The sequence below is a fragment of the Prunus persica genome, chromosome G1 (genome assembly GCF_000346465.2).
Source record: "Prunus persica cultivar Lovell chromosome G1, Prunus_persica_NCBIv2, whole genome shotgun sequence".
NCBI lineage: Eukaryota > Viridiplantae > Streptophyta > Magnoliopsida > Rosales > Rosaceae > Prunus > Prunus persica.
Genome location: NC_034009.1, coordinates 38,646,647 through 38,667,810, shown reverse-complemented (window position 1 = coordinate 38,667,810; position 21,164 = coordinate 38,646,647). Strand labels below are relative to the sequence as shown.

The following is a 21,164-nucleotide window of genomic DNA, read 5'->3' as shown; positions in this document are numbered from 1 at the left end:
TTATAATATATATTTTTAATTTTAATTCACTTAGCGTCCACATCAACAATCTAATAAATTTTTTTCTACTAAACTTGACGGAATGACCAATAATGTCATTAAAAAAACATAAAAAATCAAAGACGATAATTTTACAAACCTAAGGCACAATTTGTGATAAAAAAAGCCTTTATAAATTCCAAAGCCTGTAAAGTTGGCCTCTTCTCGAAATTCCTTTCCAAACCTGAAAAGGTTTTAAAACAGAAAAAAATACAGAGGTTATAAATCTGTATTTTTCCTCTCTGCTTGTGATACGAAGAGAGAGCCAGGGAATTTCAACAAACACCGCCCTTAGCGAAATCCAGGTTCTGTTTGTTTCCCTGGAAATCAATTGCTTGCCCTTCTTCGTTTTGCGTTGGATTTGTATCCACCTGTTTTTGAATCTAGGGTTTCTGCGAGTTGATTTTAGTACCGATTGTGATTGAACAGTGATTTTGAAGAGCGAGATGTACAACGGAATAGGGTTACAAACTCCAAGGGGGTCTGGGACCAATGGTTACATACAGACTAACAAGTTCTTCATCAAATCGAGGACCGGAAAGGTCGCCGATTCTTCCAGAGGCTTTGACGACGACCAGGGCATGGGCGGCGTCATGAAGAAGGCCAACAGGGACATCCTCGAGCATGATCGCAAGCGCCAGATTCAGCTCAAGCTTGTGGTGCTCGAGGATAAGCTCATCGATCAGGGTTTTACGGATACTGAGATCGCGGAGAAGCTCGAGGAGGCTCGGAAGACTCTCGAAGCCGCAGCTGCTTCCGAGGAGCTCGGTGGATCCACCGCCGTTGTGATTTCCGATAAGAAGTAATTTCTCTCTTTTTTGGTTAAAGTATGAAATGTTGAGAATTGCTTGCATATATGAATAGTAATATCTTTAATTTTCTAATTATAGTAGTATATTTTGCATGTAGTTTGCTGCTCAATAGAATGTGATTAAAAGTTGGACATTGAAATTTGGTATTTTGAATTTTTTGATTAAATTTATATTTTGTCACTTAACCAGGGTTTCAGATACACAGACCCACCAAATTGCTGCCAGGAAGGAGAAGCAAATGGAAACATTAAGAGCTGCTCTTGGACTAGCTTCATCTGATTTAACAGAAAAAGATACTGATGAGGTTGATGATGGACTGAAAAGTAGTCGGAAGAATGGTCCAAATGATGATGGCAGGCCTCAGGAGAGAAGCGAGCATGCATTTTTGGACAGGGACTATTCGCGGAAGAAACATGGGGAGGAAAAGCAGAAAGCTGAAAAAGATGATAAGAAAAAGAGTGTGAAAGAATCTAGGCGGAACAAGAAGGAAGAAAGTAGGAAGAAAAGGCATAAGTATGATTCTTCTGATACCGATAACAGTGGTAGTCCTCCGAAAGCTGATAAAAAGAAGAAGCGCCGTGGAACTAGCAGCAGTGATGAAGATGATTCTGAAGTTGATGTTGGCAAGAAGCACAAGGTTGCAAAGAAGCACAATAAAAGAAGAAATGAAAACACCGATGATTCCGATTCTGCCACCAGTGATGATGATGCGAAGGACAGTTCAAGAAAGAAAGTTGATAAGTTCAAAAAACCTCATAGGAGGCATGATTCCGATGAAGATGATTCAGAAGTTGATGGTAGAAAGAAGCAGAAGGTTGTAAAGAAGCATAATAAGAGCAGAAAGAATGACACTGATGATTCTGATTCTGCTACCAGTGATGATGGTGCTGAGGGCAGATCCAGAAAGGAAGTTGAGAAATCCAAACAACCTCGTAGGAGGCATGATTCTGATGAAGATTCTGGTTCTGATAAAGACTTCTCGAAGAGTAGAGCTGAAAAGGAGAAACTACATGTGAAACCAAGCAGGCGGCATGATTCTGGGGATGAGTCTGATTCTGACAGCAGGATGGAAAGGAAAAAAAGTCAAGTTGAGAAGCAGAGGAATCAGCATGGTAGCCGAAAGGTGGAGCGAGATAATTTTGTCGTGGAGGATGACAACAAAGGCAACAATGTTAGAAGTGGAAAAAGCAGGAAAAATTATGATGTGGATGATGAATCTGACTATGAAAGGTCCAGAAAAAGTAGAGGTGCAATAACAGAAAAGAGTAGAGGAAGTGGCAGGATTGATACTGATGATGATGTGACTGTAGAACGTGAGGACAGAGTTCACAGCAAGGATAGTGAACCACAATGGGTTAGTAGGAGGGGTAATCAGGATTACGAAGAGCGTGGAGGAGGTAGAAGCCGCAGCAAGGATGATCAGGAGCATAAGGGTAGAAAGCACGGAAGGGATGAAGAGGATCATGGAATACGTGGAAGACACAACAAGGAGGAAGAAAATAGGGGAAGGAAGCATGGAAGAGACGAAGAGGATCATGAATATAGAAAGCACAGAGAAAATCACGAAGAGGAGCATGGAAACAGAAAGCTTGGGAAAATGGAGGAAGAACAGGGAAATAAGGATATTGACAGGGATCAAGTCATGGATTACAAGAGAGCAAAATATGATGATGCTAGATCAAATGAGAGGAGGAGGCACGAAAATGACAAACACAATGAAGAAGATCCTAAATATAGAAGGCGTGTAGAGGATGTGGAAGAGGAGCGTGGTAATAGAAGGCATGGAAAAATAGATGAAGAAAGGGGAAGTAAGGAGACACAGAGGGAGAAGAGGAGGCACGGAAATGACAAACATATTGAAGAGGATCGCAAATATAGAAGGCACGCAGAAGATATTGAAGAGGAGCGTGGAAATAGAAGGTATGGTAAAGTAGATGAAGAAAGGGGAAGTAAGGAGACTGAAAGGGTTAGGAGGAGGCATGAAAATGACAAACACAATGAAGATGATCGTATATATAGAAGGCATGGAGAGGATGTTGAAGAGGAGCGTGGAATTAGAAGGCATGGAAACATAGATGAAGAAGGGGGAAGTAAAGAGCCTGAGAGAGATAGGCACCTGGATTACAAGAGAGCAAGATCTGATGATTCTAGAAGGCATGGAAACATAGATGAAGAAGGGGGAAGTAAGGAGACAGAGAGAGATAGGCACCTGGATTACAAGAGAGCAAGATATGATGATTCTAGATCAAGTGAGAGAAGAAGATATGAAAATGACAAACATAATGATGGTCGTTCCAGGAATCGGGACTGATTTATGGTAAGATATACTTTTAAAAAAAAAAATTCTTTACATGCATTGTTTGTAAAATGCTTTTGAATTTTTTGTTATGTTGAGGTCACATACAAACATCAAGGTTGCATGCCTTTTAATAAATGTCACTGAGTGCATGTTATCAGCCATCCATTTTGTTATGTGTCATGGGTTCCCATGCTTTAGTTTCTATGTTTTTGGTTTATAAGAATTAAGGTGGTTGTAGCTGTCGTCTTCATGCAGCTTCTTTTCTGCAAAACACTAATTTCTGTAAAGAGAGGAATAAAGCTATCTGTTGAAAGCTGAAACATAGTGGTTTATATGCTTAGCAAAGTGTGGCATTAGAAGTGGCAGTTGGATATGTAGTGTCAAAATAGTCTCCTCTGAGTCGCTCTTTGTAACTCATCCATGCGCGTGCCCTTTGTTTTCTAAATCTGTTTTTTCATCGCAATATAACCTTCATTGTGGTTCTAACATAAAAATGTGACAGGTTTTATTGTGTCTGTCAGAGGAGCTTGCTGAACATAATCGACTGTCGAGATAACTGGTTGTGCCGGTTGTGCTGCTGGTGATGGAGGTGGCATATTAGTTTGACCAACCGTTGAGAGCTGAACTGGTTGTGCCGCCTGTGATGGAGTGCAATTTTAGTTTGGCCGAGTTTGTTGTATTGCATTTTGAGTTGTAATGTTTTCTTGGATCTGTATCAGATGATGCAACTTACCTGTAATACGGTTTTTAGGAACGCAGTTTGAGACTTAGTTTTTTTTGTTTGCCATCAGATCCAGCCCTGGAATGCTGTGATTTTATTTTGCTATTTTCACGAGTCTTTGGCATGCCTTCTTCCCTGCAGCCAAGGGAGTCTTTGAGGAAGCGATGAGAAACGCAATGCTTTTAATCTATTTATTTGTTGTTGGCCTATTTGTTTATTAGCAGCATGATGCAATGCATCCCCCAATGTGTCATGGCATTTGCCAATGAAGTCACGGATTTGGTTACAATTGTAATTTTTCTTCTTTGTAAGGTGACAATGATAAAACCATGAAAGCTAGGGATTGACAAATTTCCTTCTAACTTGAATGTCATAAATTGATGAACTAACAATGTTATTACATTACATCTTAAGATATACAGACGAAAATGACAACTAAAAATTTACATCTCCTCTTGATCGAGAATTTTAACACATTTTATATCCATCCGCAAAATTCTAGGACATCATCATAAGGATCAAGGATATTGTGGGGAGGTTTTAGTTTTAGACCTAAATTTAAGCTGCAAGTTAACAATTTCCTCCCCAAAAGAATGACCGCAACTTGAAATAATGTCGCCGGAAAGTAGAGTTGAATGTTCAGATTGATGCAGAAGGGATTACTTTTCGTCGTAGGCTGGAAACTACGACTCCCCATTCTGTCTTCTTTTGTTTTACTCATCTATCTCTGTTTGCAGAAATGGATGGAAGATCATCCAACTGCTTGCTTATCAACAACCCATTTGCTGTAATCTTGTAGTAGTTGCTGCAGAAGCAATGGCACCAGCCTATCCACTAAGGCTTGCATCATTCTGCATGTCATCACACTTGCACAGTTTGAATTCATCTCTGCCCAAAAACAATTATATAAAGTTCTAAAGAAACAAACAAAGCTTCAAGTACTTACAAATTTCCAGGACGCTCAACAGCTGATACTGGCATCATGGTGAAAGGGCGTGTATAAATCTGCACATAACATATGCTATTGAAATCCTATATTCCAGCTCAATTATGCAAGTAGAAACTAGAAACAGCTGCTAACGACAGGTGAAAATGGCATGTATTGGCTATTGCGTCGAAAGTGAAGGAGAAAGATAACAGAGAGTGAAGGATAATGCAAGCGAAATTTTAACAACCTCAAGAGTGAGGTTTAGCTTCACATCAACCTCCAAAAAAGATTCAGAGTCATTTGTGTCCCACGACATGTGATTTCTCATAAATGCTGTAAATAGAGACCATAAGATTAGAAGACGCTTGATATTCTTTTTCAAAGAAATACATGAAGAGCCTTGCAGCCAGGCCCTTAGAATAAAGGCTTTCAAAAATAAATGAGCATTTGATGACCTTACAAGTCTTTCTTCCTTCGAAAGTGTAAATTCGATATTCCCATGGACTAAAACTTACTCTTCTAAAAGTTACAAGACTCTCACCCAATCTTTATTCACCTGAAAAATGGCTGTTTTGGCGTTCCACGGCTTCTGAACCCTCAAACTGCAAATCAAATTTGTAAGAAGCCATCAAATGCATCCTCATTTTGCAATGTTACAAGTTCACTTTTATATGTAAGCATTTATGGGATTTGAAACTCACCCTGCAAGAAAGCATCTCAACTATACAATCTTCATTTGTTGGGGTCACTCTCAAGTCCAGCACAGGAGCAGCTTCAAAATTCAAAAGCTGAAGCTTTGGCAGGGTGCATCTGCACAGAAAAAGGGCATTGTTTTTTCCTATCTTAGACTCACTTTTGAAGTTTCAAGTGAACATGGAAGAAGTCAAGCACAAAAGGGTTCCAAGGGAATGACCTGTAAGTATCAGTATCAAGGGATTCAAAGCTTTTTAAGGCTCTGGTGTTAAGCATGGCTTCAATTCCTGATTGGTGGCTGAGAAACTCACTAATGTGAAAAGTCTTGCCACCAGAGCTATCATCATGATTTGGCAGCTTAATTCTTTCCTTCTTTGCAGCACACAAATTTGCTTTCTTTGCATTTGACTCTGAACTTAAGCTGGTTGCTTTAGTTACCTTTATCACTTCAATTTTCTTCCTGAAATATAAAAGCAAGGATTTCTTAACCACTGAATGATCACTGCTAACTTTTCTTCGATGGGTCAAGATAAAATTGCGAATTGCAATACAAAATTAGAAAAAAGAACCTGGGGTTGAAGATTGGCATATGAGAGGATGGGAATGAGGCACACCAATGTACTTGTTCATGCCATTTGATAGCCAGTGTCTTCATTATGCTGCAAAAAGATATTTTAGGAAGCAGAGCACATAAAGAAATTTAAATTATGAACTGTTGGAAAGGAAGAGAACAAAACCCATAGAAAATAAAATTGTCTGCAAGCCCTGTTTTATTATTTTCATATTTCTGTTTGGTTGGGGAGAATAGTGGGAACAGAGAGGGGAAGAAAATTCACCAGTTCTGGTTCTTTAAATTTCTGTTGGTTTTGTTCCTCCAAAAAAAGATTATTTTGGTTTTGAGTTGGAAGAGGATAGTGGTTATAATGTGTGGGTCGAATATTAAATGTTACTGAGAGTTGGAAGAGGATAGTTGGAGGGGATTCAGATTTGATTTGAGATAAGATATAGGATCGTGAAAAGAAAAGACATGACAACTCAGCAGTTCTCAATGTCTCTCAACCCACAACCACTGCAAAAATACAATTTTGCCCATGCCACCGTTATGACTATTATTTACCATTACCACTTCTTCCTTTTATTTAATTAATAAAAGTAATAGTCTAAACTATTATTTATTTTAGGCTTATTATCATAAAACGTCTTTAAGGTTTACGAAACTATCAGATTGCATCCTTAATGTTTTTTTTTTTTTTGTGTCACTCGTGGTCTTCAAGGTTAGTATGTGCGATTACAAATGGTCCCTGCTGTTAAGTTTCGTCAAAAACTCCGTTAGTGTGCTGACATGACATATATATATATACAGTCTCGATCTCTTAGACTACAGGAGTCCAAGAGATTTGTAGTTACTCACCGCTGGATGTAAATTCAACAGTTCACTCACTCTTGCACTCATTTTAAGAACTTTTTTTGAACCATTGGATTAACATCCAACGGTGGGTGACCACAATTTCTTGGACCCCTGTGGTCCAAGAGATCGGGGCTGTATATATATCACAAAACATCCCTATGGTTCATGCACCTATCACAAATGGTCTTTACGAATTTTTTTAATTTTTTAATTTAAAATTCATAAAATTTTGGTTTTCTTTTTAAAATTATTTATAAATGAAAATATTATTTATAGAAGGATTTTAATCTTGAGGACCATTTATGAACCCTAAACCCTTAGTTTTTTCATTTTTAAATTATTTTTTAAAAACTCCATTAGTTTGTCGATGTGGCATATATATGAAGCCCACATCTACAATATCACATGTATTTGAAATATTAATATATATATTTAAATAATTTTAAATTCATAAAATTTTAAAAAGAAAACCAAAATTTTATGAATTTTAAATTAAAAAATTTGGCAAGAACCATTTATGATAAGTGCATGAACCTCAGGGATGTTTTGTGCTATATATATATGCCACATCAACAAATTAACAGAGTTTTTGACGGAACCTAACGACATGGACCATTTGTGATAACACATACTAACCTTGAGGACCACGAATGACACACAAAAACATTAAGGATGCAATCTGATAGTTTCGTAAACCTTAGGGACGTTTTGTGATAATAAACCTTTATTCTATGCACATTAGTGAAAGATAAACAACTTTGCATCTTGATTTACAATAACTCAAGAGAAGATTTCTGGTAATTTATCAAAAGAAAAAAACAAAAGAGAAACGAGAAGATTTCTAATACATGGTCATTACACTTCTCTCATTACACTTCCAACACCAACCTCTAGCATATTTGCAAGGAAATAGTTCCTATCAAATGGATGAACACTCTAGGGTTTGAGATATTTCATATATGTGGAATATTACATTCCTCAAAAACAAAAAATGTTTATATAATCTAAACTCCCAACCTAAACAAAATGTGAATAAAAAATGGGGAAAACACCAGAGATGCAGATAAATATTGCTGTAGGAATGTCTTCAAAACCTAATTCATCAAAATAATTAAACTAAGCCTTCTGAATCACCCTCAGCTTAGCACTTCTGGAACGGCTATTCAGGCTCTCTTCCTTTTCAGATGGTGTAATTGGTCTCTTAGTGAGAATTGTTCCTCTCAAGCCTTGTACCATTTGTTTGATCCATGCTTCACTTTCATCAATGTCATTCCTGACCTTTCTCAAATCTTTGTTCCGCGCTTCTTCTTCATTCATATCAATATCCCCATCTCCATCTTTGACATTGATTATGTCCAGAAATGTTTGTTTCACAATTCTGTCTTCCAAACTATGGAAAGAGATGACCGCTAGCCTACCACCAGGTGCAAGGCAGTCAAAACAAGCATAAAGAGAATCCTCCAGAGTCTTCAGTTCATCGTTGACAGCTATCCTCAGAGCTTGAAAGACCCTTGTAGCTGTCTTAATCCAACCTTGCCTTCCTTCTGTTGCAATTGAATTCGATTTTAGTAATTGAAACTTTTTTTGCATAGCCATGACCAAAACACGCAAAGGTACTATAATCTTGACAGATATATACAATGCAAGGCCAAAGTAGAACCACAACAGAGCACAAGAGGATACCTACCTCGACTCAGAGGAGTCGCACTTTTTATAAGATCAACTAGATCACCAGTGGAATGCAATCCACCATTCAATCGGGCTTTAACAATTCTATTTTGAAGAGAGTACCAGTTACTTTCTTCCCCATACTCTCGCAGGATGCGCCCTACCTCAGTCTCTGGCCAAGAGTTTAAAATGTCTTCAGCTTTCAGACTTGCCTGTCATAGCCCTACTCCAATCAATTAAATGAAACAAACATTTAAAATGATGATGCAACCAGTAAAACATAGGAATCATGTATGTCATTCCGCCTAGAAACTTTTCATTCACCCTACAATATCACCTAGAACTTCAATGAAGCAGACAGACATTGTTGGCAGCGGGCATTAATTTCGAAAAGAAAATAGATAACTAAGCCTAGTTCCAGAAGTCGAGTCACAGGTTCATATAAATTATAACAAGGGGATCATAATTGGGGCCATTCAAATCTTTTCAACCCCACATGAGCCCATGATAGGCAATGTACAGCAGTCCATCCTCAACTGTCCTAAATATTAAATCCTCATGAAGGTCATGGCACATCCAATCCTCATACTTATGTAAAATATCGTCAAGGGCAACAATTTGCTGCATGTACATGCATGTGGCGTAACTGTAGCCTCACCATATGCTTCTGATGAGAAGTGATTATAGCCTAAACATCAGTATAATTGGCATCGCATTTGAGTTAATTCACGGACGCAAGCAACCCTGATGGACAAGTATAGAGAGAATGGTATTAAAGACTCCCTGATGGAGCCCATCTAAAGAAATAATTATCACCATAAATACTAGATTGACTCAATAAGATTACCAACAGTCTATAACAAAGTTCTACCAGCTGAAAGACTTCGTGTTGTGTGTGTGAGTTTAATATGCTATCGCCCCTTTCAATAGAAAAGGTCCTCAAAAAAAAAAAAAAAAAAAAAAAAAAAAAAAAAAAAAAAAAAAAAACAAGACTTCAAAATGGAGTAACCAGGCAGCCTACACTTACACACTCAAATTTTTTATATGCATAATTAGAGAACCAAAAAAAAAATAAAAAATTCCCAGTCTCCATTAGATATAAGAATGTCGAAACATCTGTTACCTGAGGATCCATTCGCATATCAAGAGGTCCATTAGCAAGCACACTGAACCCTCTTTCAGGATCGTTCACTTGCATTGATGACATTCCCAAGTCCATTAAAATCCCATCAATCCCAGTGTCAAGGAGTGTCTCATCCACATCGCAAAGCAGAGACTTAACATATCTGAAATTCTCCAGAAAGGTGGAAGCTTTGAGGGTCGAAGAAGTTGGGTTATGCAAAACAGAGTTGATCCGTGCTCGAGCCTTCTCAAGCGCCACAGGATCAACATCAAGTCCTACATACACTTCCATTTCTGGATGGCCTTCAATTATCTGCAAGTAATTAACAATAAATCCAAAAACCCAACTCACAAAAACTTCAAATGAAGAGAGATGAAGAGTGATTACTGACCGCAGAGGAATGCCCAGCAGCTCCAACCGTACAGTCGACGAAGTACCGGAGCTGTTTGGATGCCGAGAATACATCCAAAACTTCACCAAGCATGACTGGAATGTGGGCGGCAGTATCTCCATAACGTTTAATGGTTTCCAATTTGAACTCTCTATCAGAACGCGTTCTCCTCTTTTCTTTTATCACCACTCTCTGCTTCAGGTTCTCCTTCTCCTTCTTCTTCTTGCTTGTGGTGCTGCAGTTGCTGCTGATACTAGAGGCGGTTGTGAGGCTTCGCAGACGGAATGATAACGAGGAAAAAGAGAAGAGCTTTGAGGCTGAGGCTGATGTTGATGCTATTGCCATTTCTTCCAAATCTATAACCACACTGATGTGGTTTTGATTTTAATTTTTGTAGCCCTAAAGTGGGATGCTGGGTTGGCCCAAACACCAAACTCCACTACCCAAAAATCAAAAACCAAACTTCAAACCTTGAAGGGAAAATTTTACGAATTACACATGAAGTTTTAGGCCTTGTTGTACACCGCCGCTTGAAAAGAAAATTGAAGCAATGTGCTATTTATGAACAAGCGCATTAGTCATTTGATTTTAAATTTTGACATTTTGGAGTTGGAATTTGGATTGGGTTTATGGGAATGAATTTTCGCATTTTTGGATTTTGAGTTACATTTGAATATTTGCGAGTTAAGAGTTTGGATTGGGGTTAAGGGGATGAAGTTTGGCATTTTCGGGTTTTGAGTTTGGATTTTTAGTTAGAGTTTGGATTGAGGTTTCGTGTGTGAATTTGGGCTTTTGAGTTTAGAGTGTAGATTGGGGCTTCGGTTACGATTTTGACATTTTGTGTTTTGAGTTTGGATTATGGCATTTTGAAGTTAGTTATTGGATGAGGGTTTTGGGTATAAACTTTGGAGTTTTGAGTTTGGGTATGAATTTTGGCATTTTTTAGGTTTGTGAGTTTGGATCGTGTATGAATTTTGGCCTTTTGTGGTTTTAAATTTCGAGTTTATATTGGATTTTGGGGTAGGAATTTTGGAATTTAGATTGGAGTTTTGGATATGAATTTTTAGCATTTTGGGGTATTGAGTTTGGATTAGGGTTTTGATTTTGACGTTTTGAGGTTTAGAGTTTGGATTGGGGTTTCATGTAAGAATTTCAGTATTTTGGGGTTTTGATTTTGGATTAGGATTTCGTGTATGAATTTTCGTATTTTGGGTTTAGAGTGGGACTTCATGTATGAATTTTGATCTTTTGTAGTTTTGAGTTTTGATTGTGTTTTTGAGTATGAATCCTAAAGTTTAGTTCAGGGAATATTAAAGAATTCAAAGAACTGTCTTCTTATTGTAAGAAATCTAAATAATTGATGGAGTCCTCGGTTTAATCCAAAATATCTCACAACCAATATAGAACACGGGGGAAGGGTTGGGAGATACTCTCATTGAAATAACTAGTAGCAGAAATTTTGCATTTGCATTAATGTGATGATTGAAAATAAGCAAAGCTTTGCTTATTGCAGATAAAAGTTGGAAAGTCTATCACAGTTTGATTAGGACTAAGCTAATCTTTGGTATGTCAACTGTCAAACCGCCAAAAGCAGTTAACAGAGAGAGATAGGTGGCGGCCTAGCTACTTTCATCCCCTAACCATTTGTCATCTCCATTAATATTACAAAATTATTATTAACATTATTAAATAAATTATACGAGGATGATGGAAATATATGGTCTGCCTGAGCTGTTAGCGTGTTGCCTGTGTCTCTGCCGCTCATAAACCATTTTCTTCTTTTTGACTGACTGCTTTAGTTTTAAATTCATCACTCTTTATAATCCCATTGCTTTCTTTATTTATTTCACCTTTTTTATTCTATGTCCACTGCTTGTTGCTTTAATCATGAAAACAAACTAGGTCCACATTCTCTCTCTCTCTCTCTCTCTCTCTCTCTCTCTCTCTCTCTCTCCCCTTCCTTTTTAAAGTTGATCATTTAGGTCCAAAAAACAGGCTTGGTTGTAGTTGGTATTGGTGCAAGTAAGTGGTGATGTCGACAACAATGGATAAGCAAGTAGAAGCAAACCCATCATCATCATCATCACCATCACCATCACCATCATCATCTCCAGGAAGAGGAAGAGAAGAAGGACTAAAGAGAGAAGAAGAAGATCATGAAGGTGAAGGAGGAGGAGGAGCGGCTCTTCATTTTGAGGACAGAGCAAGAGCAGCCCAATATCCCACTTTCATAGGGAAGCATAAACTGGCAGCTTCTATATCCCATCTCCATAACCAAATCGACATCATCCAGGTCGGTCTTTCATTTCATTCTTCTTGTGTATTCTGTAATTGCTAGAAAAACCAATAATTTATCATTAAAAACAAAAGTTATGACTTGTGATGCAGAAAGAGCTGACCCAACTAGAGACAGTAGGTGAATCCTCCATTGTCTGCAAAGAGTAAGCAAAATCCAATGTTAATCTGTTTTATCAAACTTCAATCCAACCCAACATCACTTTTTTTCTTTTTTTTCTTTTAATTTTTAATTTTATAAATGTTTATGGTGAATCTCATACAGGCTCATTGCCAGCGTTGAATCCAGTTCTGATCCCCTGCTTCCATCGTAAGAGATAATTATAATTCCCACCAACCATGTCCCTTCTTTCTTTGTTGTTGTTTAAGAGGACTTTTCTTTTCTATCTTAATCTTGACTGGGATGGGATATTTTTGTACACACAGGACTAAAGGTCCAGCTGATGTAGGGTGGGATAGGTGGTTCAGAGGAGCCCACAACTCAAGAAGTCACAATCGCTGGATCTAAAAACTTGTTCACTTTCTTCAAAATCAGTGTTTTCTTTCTTTTATGCATTATCTTCAGGCAGGGGAAAATAGGAGGTTCTGTTTTTGGTGCACTTTCTTTGACCATGATTTGAATAACTTATTGGGAAGAACATGATTGGCATACAGACAAGCAAACATAAAAAATTACACGAAAGAAAATTCATTTGGTATATGCCCCTTTGAGCATCTGTTATATTATCATACTATCTTTTTCGATTTGGTTTTTTATTTTTATTTTTATTTTTGGTCTCAACATTCTTTTTGCTTGTTAAAGAGGCCTTAGTAATTAGAAATTTTATTCCAATTATTTTTCTTATTGCCGCAATCGAAGATTAAGAACGAGTGCAGAGGAAATAACACATAAAACTCGCTTTATTAACACTTTATAAAACTTACTTGTACAATGACTAGCCGCAGAAGCTATTAGCTATGAGAGAAAACATCACACTCCATCAATTTTGACAAATCTACATTCAAGACAACACATGCCATGATACTTGAACATTGTTCGGCATATATAACAGGCACGGTAACATCCTTACGAACAGAAAAATGACCACCTGGTTAGAACCAAAACATTTGACCAGGACACGGCACACATCACATTTCCTTTTCCGATGTGCGAGCGAGCATGGCAGCATATGGCAAAATGTCTTCAAAGGCAAGGGGCAGGGTAACCTACATTACACACGGGACCAGCCTTCAGGAAGCCCACAGTTACTAGGTTCAACTGCTTCTGGAACAAAAAGAAGAGTGAGAAGGGTCAAAATAAAAAATGATTTCCCAAACAAATCCTGAAAATCAGCGGCAGCATTTATCCATTTTTAATTGAAGTAAAATTAAAATGGAAAAAAAAACTCATAAAACATAATTTACCTAAATAGGGGAAAAGGAATCAGAGGAGAAAGAATGTACAAGATAAGGTTAAGAAGTGGAGAAAAAAAGAAAGAAAAGGAAAAGGTAACACAGAAGATTCAGCAAGCCAGTTTATGGAACAAAAAGAAAGTAGTTGGATAGTACAATTGCAACTAACCTCAAAAATGCAGGTCTTCAGAATGCAGGTTGAAGTTTAAAAATATTCAAGTCACCTCCCCTCTATCAATATCTACAAAAACATGCATACTACATTCAAATATTAAATAGCAAAAGCAAGCATCTTATACAACTTGCGATGAAACATTTGCTGTCAAAAGCGTCCCACGAAACCCCTCTTCAGTGTGTTGCACATCCATTTTCTGGTCAGATAGCTCATCTGTATAAAAAAAAATTAAAATGCATGTTATGGTTATTGAAATTGGCCAATGCATTACAATCAGACCAACTACAAACATTTCCTAAGCACCATATTTTAAAAAATGTCCAAATAACTAACAACATGAAATTACCAGCAATATCTCGGTTCTCATGGATTTCTGAATCGTTCACCCAAAGCTTATCCCCAGGGAATATATTCACGTCCGCAAGAGTAGCAACTTCATCATCAATTATCCGAGTACCTTTGTGAAGTACCTGGTTTTCCTTAACAACCTGCATAATGTAAAACAGTAATCAGATGCCAACAGGAACAAAACAATTTTAACTCATAGTTAATTTATATATTCAAAACACCAGGGGCACAACACGAGAGTGCCACCTTAAAAGGACAAGTTGTGAAATGAAACCAGAATACTTTCAATCTTGGAAAGATGGATGTGTAAACCAACAGAAAGTGCACATAGCACTTGTGTTTGTGTATGTGTGCATTAGTGTGTATGTTCACTTGTATGTGTTAGCTTCAAGTAGCATACCCCAAAAGATTCCCATATCATCATTTTTAACTGGTATACGGTTGTGGAACCAGAGACTTTCAAGCTTATCTGATCCCCAGTCTTTGTCTTCCGAGAGCGCTTGGAAACTCGGCGATCTGGATCAAAATTTGTTTCAGATGGTTTTAGAATGGATTTTGGAGCTTCCTTGCCATGTATAAAGTACACATATATGTCCTCATTGCAATAGTCAAGCTTCCGCATTAGTTCCCTGCTTTCTCTTTCTCCAATGCAATCCTCACATATCTAGGAAAATTGAGACACCTAATCAGAAGAACAACTTTAAAAATGCTCCTTGTAACTTGCAAATTTTGATGTAACCCACACTCAAAATTTGTAAAATTTGTAGATTTTTTTTGTGAACAATCTAGCAAATGTTGCTGGCACTTAAATTCTGCATAATAACAAAATTGATTCCTAAAAGAGAGACGGGGAGAGACAGAGAGAACTAATTCCACAAGGCAACTTAAGCTACTACTTTCCATAAGTTAACTCGAGTAACCAATTATCCTACCAGAAGACAACAGATCCGAAGATTCCAGAGATTGGAGCTCCTAATGTAGACAAATTCTACTTAAAAAACAAACAAGAAAAACAAGTTTCCTCCGCTATGCATGACAAGAAAAGAGAAGGAAAAAAAAAAAAAAAGGTAAGCCTTTACCTCAGGACAAGTCCTAATCACGAGTTGTCTAGACTCAACTTCACCATTTACTGGATTTGGGGTACTTAGATCCTCCTCACACATTGGCATCTCTTCGCAGGACCCTGCCAAATTATTTCCTTCAGTTTTACTTAACTCAATTTCAGCAGATATGCTCTTCTCCTGTACACCACCCCATTCCTCACAAAAGGATTTCCAGTCACTCTCAGGAATGATTATTAACCCATCCACCTAGAATCCACAGAGAAAAAAGAAGAAGCAAGAATTCCAACATTAGAGCATTCACACAAGATTAATCAACAAAAATAGCTGCAAGTTTACCATTCAAAATGGCCTGGCATCTCTCTCTCTCTCTCAAACACACACACACACACACACATATTCACAAACACATTTATTCACACTTACAGGGGGAGACTTCTGGGAAATTAAACCACGTTTAGAGACCAGATCAACAGGCCTTTCTAGAAGTCGTGAATGCTGAAAGAAAGCAAGAGGAAAGTTAAAATAATTTCATAACACTAATAACAGAATAAAAAGAAGGCAGATTGAACACGGACCATAATAGTTCTCAAATGCGCAAAAAAACTTTTAGTTCAAATAATCAGTCCATAACTTGATGCCAGGATTCCTCAACTTGTTGAATTGGGACCAATGGTAAGTTTGTCTGACTTATGAGTATGGTTAAAGTAAAAAACATGCATATCGCCATTTATGGTCTACCAGAGGTGCTGGATATTCAACAGAATCACTGCCCAGAAAAGTTGCAAGTTACCTTTTCACACTTCAGCAAATCCATGATGCCCTCTAATGTTTCAGGTTTCTCCACTGAGGAAACATTCTTGCCACTTGCAGTAATGTAGTTTTTCCACTTCAAAAGCCAAGAAGAGGGTATCAAGTAATACTTGCAATCCAGAGAAAGTGGCACAGTTTTCCCTGTAAGTAATTTCTCATGAGTCTGGCGCTGTTTGAGCCTCACCACTCTGCAGCACAAATACTGGTTAACGCAATTACACATGCTTATCAGTCTGCTAGGAGTAAAAGTTTAAATTACCTCAAAGAATCCTCCATGCATGCTACTTCAGATAGTTCATCACTGCATTGGGAACACTGTGCAGAGTCTAAAGGAAACGTTGAACAACCCAACTGATCATCAGGCTTTACTGCAAAAGCATCTTCATAAAGGAAGAGCCAGAGATTCTCGGGAACAAGCAATCTCTTAGCACCAGTGGCTTGGTCAGGCATAAGTTGCCCATGAGGACACCTAATTGAAGCTGTTGGTCCCGCATCAGCTTCTGATGGAGCATCAAGAATTTTTCTTTTAAGCCACTGTTGTAACCTACAAATAGAAACTAACTAGAATTACTATAGAAAAAGAAAATATGATGCAGCAGAAGATTGAAGAGGTCTGAAGGAAGAATAAAAAGCAACAGAATAGTTTGCAGCCATACCATGCTTTAGAAACAAAATATTCTCCATCTGAACACCTCCCGGCTAGTGCATCCTCAGCAACTTGCTTCATGAGTATTCTCCTATCCCTATAGCTGTCAGCACACACTACATTTCGAGCCCCCTCAGTAAGGCAAACCATGCAGTAGGCATCAGAGGCCAGTATTGGGCTCCCTTTATACTGAAATTACCAACATTCGGTTAAAAAGGAAGTAAAACACATAGTGCAACAGAAGTAAAACACAGACATGGAAAAGATAAAACAAGCAAACAGAACATTTGACAGCATCAACACATAAGAAACCAGAAAAAGACATCAGGTTCATCACATAGAGCATCATGATGCAATTTTCGGCTGTATGTAACCACAGTTCACACAGTATTAGGTGAGTCCAAAATACTCAAGCAAATACCTTAGAGAACAACTTGGTCCATGCTTTAGCTGACAACCGCTTTATGGAGCCAACCTTTGACGCTGGAACTTTTTCATGTGAACATAGGATGGATGTGTTGTCAAGAACACTGCAAGTGATTACTGTGTAAGCCCACAAAAATATGCAAAACAGAGACCCTGACACTGTATTTCCAGCAGAAAGAAAGTTAAGAACTAGAAATATAAACAAAGACAGAAAGAATGTCCTTACGGTGAAATCATGTTATCAGCCCACTGACGGAGCCAGTCTGTTGAAATCCAGAAAAAGGATTCCTCCAAAGATCGAACAGGCGCTTCAGACAAAATTGAACGCACTTCCTGTCTACGCTCTGTGATATGATTCATCTCTTCTTCTTTTTTAAATTTGTATTTTTGGCAAGCATCAAGATATGATGCATTAAAGTTTTTAATCTCTTCACAAAGATGAGATGGAAGAGAACTACAAACAATATCACCTTCTATCTTCCTATCAATGGCATTACACTCTACAGGCACTTTCTCATCATCCTTTCGGCAACGCCTGAGATTATACATCAGCATATATGCATCACTAGATGAAAACGTCTCCACATGACCAGAAATAGATTCCGTAGGTTGTTGGTGACTGACATCCACATTATCACCATTCGAAACAGCATTAATTTGTCCCGTGCAAGATGGATGAACTGATTCAGGTTTAACATGAACAGGCTTGGTATTGGAACCTGAAGTGCCTTCTCCAAATGGGTGAGGACCTAAATTTGAAACATGCTCATCATCAAATTCCCACCATTGTCCTGTCTTCTCATCCTTGATATGCGCTACATAGTGGCCACTGTTAACTGCAGTCCCCTTGTGAATCAGCACGGCTGACAAATCATATATTGATTCAAGCTGAGAAGGCTCAAATAGCCTCTGCCTCATATCAAGTACTTCAGGAAAAACAAATGCAGAAGTAATTTTCTTCTTTGTTGTCGTCTACTGACACAAATCAATAGAGAAGAAAATATTAAAATAACTATTAACCACAACTTCTATAACTAACCATATAACCAACAAGTGTACAACCTCTAATCTGCATCAATATCAAACATGTGTATTACATAAAACATAGCTTAGACTGCTTTTCTGTGCTCATCAACAAGTTAAATGGAAACTCTACATTCTCAAGAATATCATAACTACCTTTGGAAGGAAAACACAACGCTTAAGCTGAAAATTCAGAACATCAGGCAATGTCCGCAACTTGATGCTTCGGGTAGCATCAACTCTTGTTTTACACGACTCACAAAAATATTGATTCTCTCCATGAAGCTCTTCAACACTAAGATAATCATCTAAACTCTCATCCAAACTTTTCAAACCCTTCACATTCAACTCCAGCTCATAGAAATCCTCCATGTTGGAAGAAGCTTCAGAGTCTTTTCCACATTGTGAGCACCTGCATACATGCAAGGATAAAATAATAGCCATGTGAGATCAGCTGAAGGAATAACCGTAGACTCACCTTTATATGAAAAAGCAAATGTACTCAAAAATTTGCTGCTGGGGCACAAACATAATGATACAAATAACCCAAATGAAAAAAAAAAGCAGCAAAGCTAAAAACTTCAAAAGTTACAAATGAACGGAAATATTAAACAAACTTCAGAAGTATATCTAATGCCACACCAGTCACTATGAGGAACAAGAACTTTATAAGTCCATCTAGAAAAATATGAACATTACAAATCTCATTCACAATTCTTTTACCAAAAAAAAAAGGAATAAATAGTTTTCTAATGGAGGGGAAGTATTTACTTGTTTTTTAAAGGGCTAACATCAACAAGAAAATGGCAAGCACGCATTAAGAAAACAACCGCTAATCAGTCAATAATTATTTGACAATTTTCATTTACACTGTTATTGGCTCCCTTGTGTATCACTTTGATTGGTATCTTGATCCCATTAAATTTTTTAAAGACAGGTTGGATAATTTACATCATTCTATGAACTCAGTCACTACCTATCCAAACGAAATAAGAAGACACCACAATGTTTGTGTGACATTTTAAACAATTGACAAACATCAATTGGTAATCCCCATAATGCAAAAAGAACATAAAAATAACACAGAGAAAGGCCTTATCTGAAAGAAGTATAATTCTACTCCAATCAGATTTGGTTTTACCTGGTAACGTGGGATACACTTCCACGAAAAAGATCTTGAACAATAGATTTTGCCTTTGTAACTTTAGAGGTGCTCAGACAACGTTCAAGTAAAGAAAGAAGTAACGTTAGAAACTCATGACTGTCCTGTTGAACTCCATTATCTAACTCCAGCGTTTTTACAAATGGAGATGAGTCTATGAAAGCCATTTTACTAGCATGCAACTGTGCAAAAAGCCGAGAAAGTTGATTCAACACTGGCTGCCGTTCCAAAACCTCAGGTTCAACCAAGAAAATACCTTCACGGAAGGATTTATTCATGTACAAACATTGGAGTATGCTGTTAGCATAGCATGTTGCACCAAGATTTGTGAGGCCTGCAGGAGAATCAGCAGAAGGACGAAGATCCTGAGAAGGGTCTGGGCCAAGATTTTGCATAATCTCTGATGTCTTCTGCCATAGGCCAGATTTCCGACTTCCATTAGGAGGTGGAATTAGTCCACAAAAGCAATTTGGGTTATCTTTAGTATTCACACGGCAACCTTGACAAACTGGCTTTGAAATTTTATATAGCGTATTTATATCCTCATTTGTTACTTCACCTGTTGCATGTATTTTCCTACACAATACCAACCATAATGTGAGCCAACACATAACAAAGGTGCACATCAAGCAACAGAAATAACTTCTTTAACATAAACCAAAAAAACTTTCTACCTCAATATTTCAGAAGTGGTGTCAACATTATCCCCTTGTCTATTTCTTTTATTTTTACTGCGTGTACTTGGTCGGCTCATTTTAACCACCGACCAACCCTGCAATGGACATGAATGCAAAACATGAATTCTTCAAAATTTTACAATGAATATGTGCACAGAGAGAGAGAGAGATATATATATATATATAATCTAGAATTACAGTCACAAACTATACTCTCTAAAATCATTTTACAATGATCTTTTTTGCAATAGGATGTAGTCAAAGTGTACAAGCAGTTTATATACTAGCCCAATGCGTTCCATATCACTACTGTGGGATATTGGGTTTAAAGGTATTAGAAAACTAATTTTTAAGTTTTAATGGCTTCATGTCTATTTATTTTTATAATTTTCGGAATCTTTGGAGAAATACAGTTTTTGATACTCTCAGATAAAGCATGTCCTTGTACCTTGTTTGTCACAACACAACCGAAAGCTTGCATTCTGATAAAATTCAGATGCGAAGACTTCCATCATGCATTCTCAAAGCTAGTCACGAATACATAATAAGCAAATGAAAATAAAATGATCTTCAAGCAGCAGTTTCCAGAAATAAAAAGGAACAAACAAAAAGAAATTAACAGAAAGAAAAAACAAAAAAAAACCCTAGAAACTACAAGAACGACAAAAACAACCTGATCGAAACCAACAATAAAAAAAAGTAATCAAATCACAGTATCCAAGCATGTTAAAGCAAAAGAAAATTAGAGAAACAAAAACATATGATCAAAAGAGAAATAGCTCAAGAGGTACCTGGTTCTGAGGTTTGAGGAGCAGAGGAGGAACAGGAAGCTGGACCTTTGGAGCTGAAGCTTGGAGGAAGATGAAAGAGACGAGCTTTTGGTGTGAAATTGAGGAATAAAAATAAAAATATATGATTTTGGGGTTTTTTTTAGGTCAGCGTGCGAGGAATGGCTTCGATTTTGGTAACACAAAACTTGGTCTTGTTTGTTTTTTTCCTAATTTATTTTTATAAAATAAATAAAAATAAAAATGGGGACCGCGCCGCCTTGCGACATCATTTAT

At 37.5% G+C, this 21,164-nt stretch overlaps 5 protein-coding genes across 11 annotated transcripts; 2 read left to right on the top strand and 3 right to left on the bottom strand.

Moving 5' to 3' along the window:
• On the top strand, window positions 149-4,141 carry LOC18790220 (protein starmaker). Of its 3 annotated transcripts, XM_020554662.1 has the most exons (4): window positions 193-344; window positions 469-841; window positions 1,041-3,168; window positions 3,653-4,080. In XM_020554662.1, exons 2-3 carry the CDS (start codon window positions 486-488, stop codon window positions 3,160-3,162), a joined length of 2,478 nt encoding a protein of 825 aa, XP_020410251.1. In that variant the 5' UTR covers window positions 193-344; window positions 469-485; the 3' UTR covers window positions 3,163-3,168; window positions 3,653-4,080. The 3 variants fall into 3 exon arrangements, with proteins under 3 accessions (XP_020410250.1, XP_020410252.1, XP_020410251.1); XM_020554661.1 differs by having other exon boundaries at window positions 149-841; window positions 3,653-4,141; XM_020554663.1 differs by having other exon boundaries at window positions 155-841; window positions 3,672-4,080.
• LOC18788936 lies at window positions 4,225-6,592 on the bottom strand. Of its 3 annotated transcripts, none has more exons than XM_020554666.1 (8): window positions 6,230-6,592; window positions 6,062-6,151; window positions 5,713-5,952; window positions 5,501-5,609; window positions 5,356-5,401; window positions 5,047-5,132; window positions 4,818-4,876; window positions 4,225-4,737 (listed from the first exon to the last, which is right to left on the bottom strand). In XM_020554666.1, exons 2-8 carry the CDS (start codon window positions 6,145-6,147, stop codon window positions 4,623-4,625), a joined length of 741 nt encoding a protein of 246 aa, XP_020410255.1. In that variant the 5' UTR covers window positions 6,148-6,151; window positions 6,230-6,592; the 3' UTR covers window positions 4,225-4,622. The 3 variants fall into 3 exon arrangements, with proteins under 3 accessions (XP_020410255.1, XP_020410254.1, XP_007223805.1); XM_020554665.1 differs by having other exon boundaries at window positions 6,329-6,586; XM_007223743.2 differs by having other exon boundaries at window positions 4,225-4,722; window positions 6,329-6,546.
• LOC18791804 (ribosomal RNA small subunit methyltransferase H) lies at window positions 7,722-11,408 on the bottom strand. Its single transcript, XM_007222382.2, has 4 exons — window positions 10,083-11,408; window positions 9,692-10,003; window positions 8,588-8,780; window positions 7,722-8,444 (listed from the first exon to the last, which is right to left on the bottom strand). The coding sequence occupies exons 1-4, from the start codon at window positions 10,425-10,427 to the stop codon at window positions 8,017-8,019; spliced, it is 1,278 nt and encodes a 425-aa protein (XP_007222444.1). The 5' UTR covers window positions 10,428-11,408; the 3' UTR covers window positions 7,722-8,016.
• On the top strand, window positions 11,860-13,643 carry LOC109949774 (guanine nucleotide-binding protein subunit gamma 1-like). Its single transcript, XM_020565985.1, has 4 exons — window positions 11,860-12,375; window positions 12,471-12,523; window positions 12,643-12,687; window positions 12,804-13,643. Exons 1-4 carry the CDS (start codon window positions 12,115-12,117, stop codon window positions 12,883-12,885), a joined length of 441 nt encoding a protein of 146 aa, XP_020421574.1. The 5' UTR covers window positions 11,860-12,114; the 3' UTR covers window positions 12,886-13,643.
• On the bottom strand, window positions 13,260-21,129 carry LOC18789190 (ubiquitin carboxyl-terminal hydrolase 26). 3 transcript variants are annotated; one of them, XM_007225349.2, is made up of 15 exons: window positions 20,892-21,129; window positions 20,098-20,195; window positions 19,403-19,999; window positions 18,418-18,673; window positions 17,465-18,210; window positions 17,234-17,342; window positions 16,823-17,001; window positions 16,426-16,710; window positions 16,147-16,354; window positions 15,780-15,851; window positions 15,372-15,602; window positions 14,693-14,956; window positions 14,291-14,432; window positions 13,939-14,157; window positions 13,260-13,641 (listed from the first exon to the last, which is right to left on the bottom strand). In XM_007225349.2, the coding sequence occupies exons 2-14, from the start codon at window positions 20,175-20,177 to the stop codon at window positions 14,063-14,065; spliced, it is 3,264 nt and encodes a 1,087-aa protein (XP_007225411.1). In that variant the 5' UTR covers window positions 20,178-20,195; window positions 20,892-21,129; the 3' UTR covers window positions 13,260-13,641; window positions 13,939-14,062. The 3 variants fall into 3 exon arrangements, with proteins under 3 accessions (XP_007225411.1, XP_020421565.1, XP_020421571.1); XM_020565976.1 differs by having other exon boundaries at window positions 13,260-13,638; XM_020565982.1 differs by lacking the exons at window positions 13,260-13,641; window positions 13,939-14,157; window positions 14,291-14,432 and having other exon boundaries at window positions 14,872-14,974.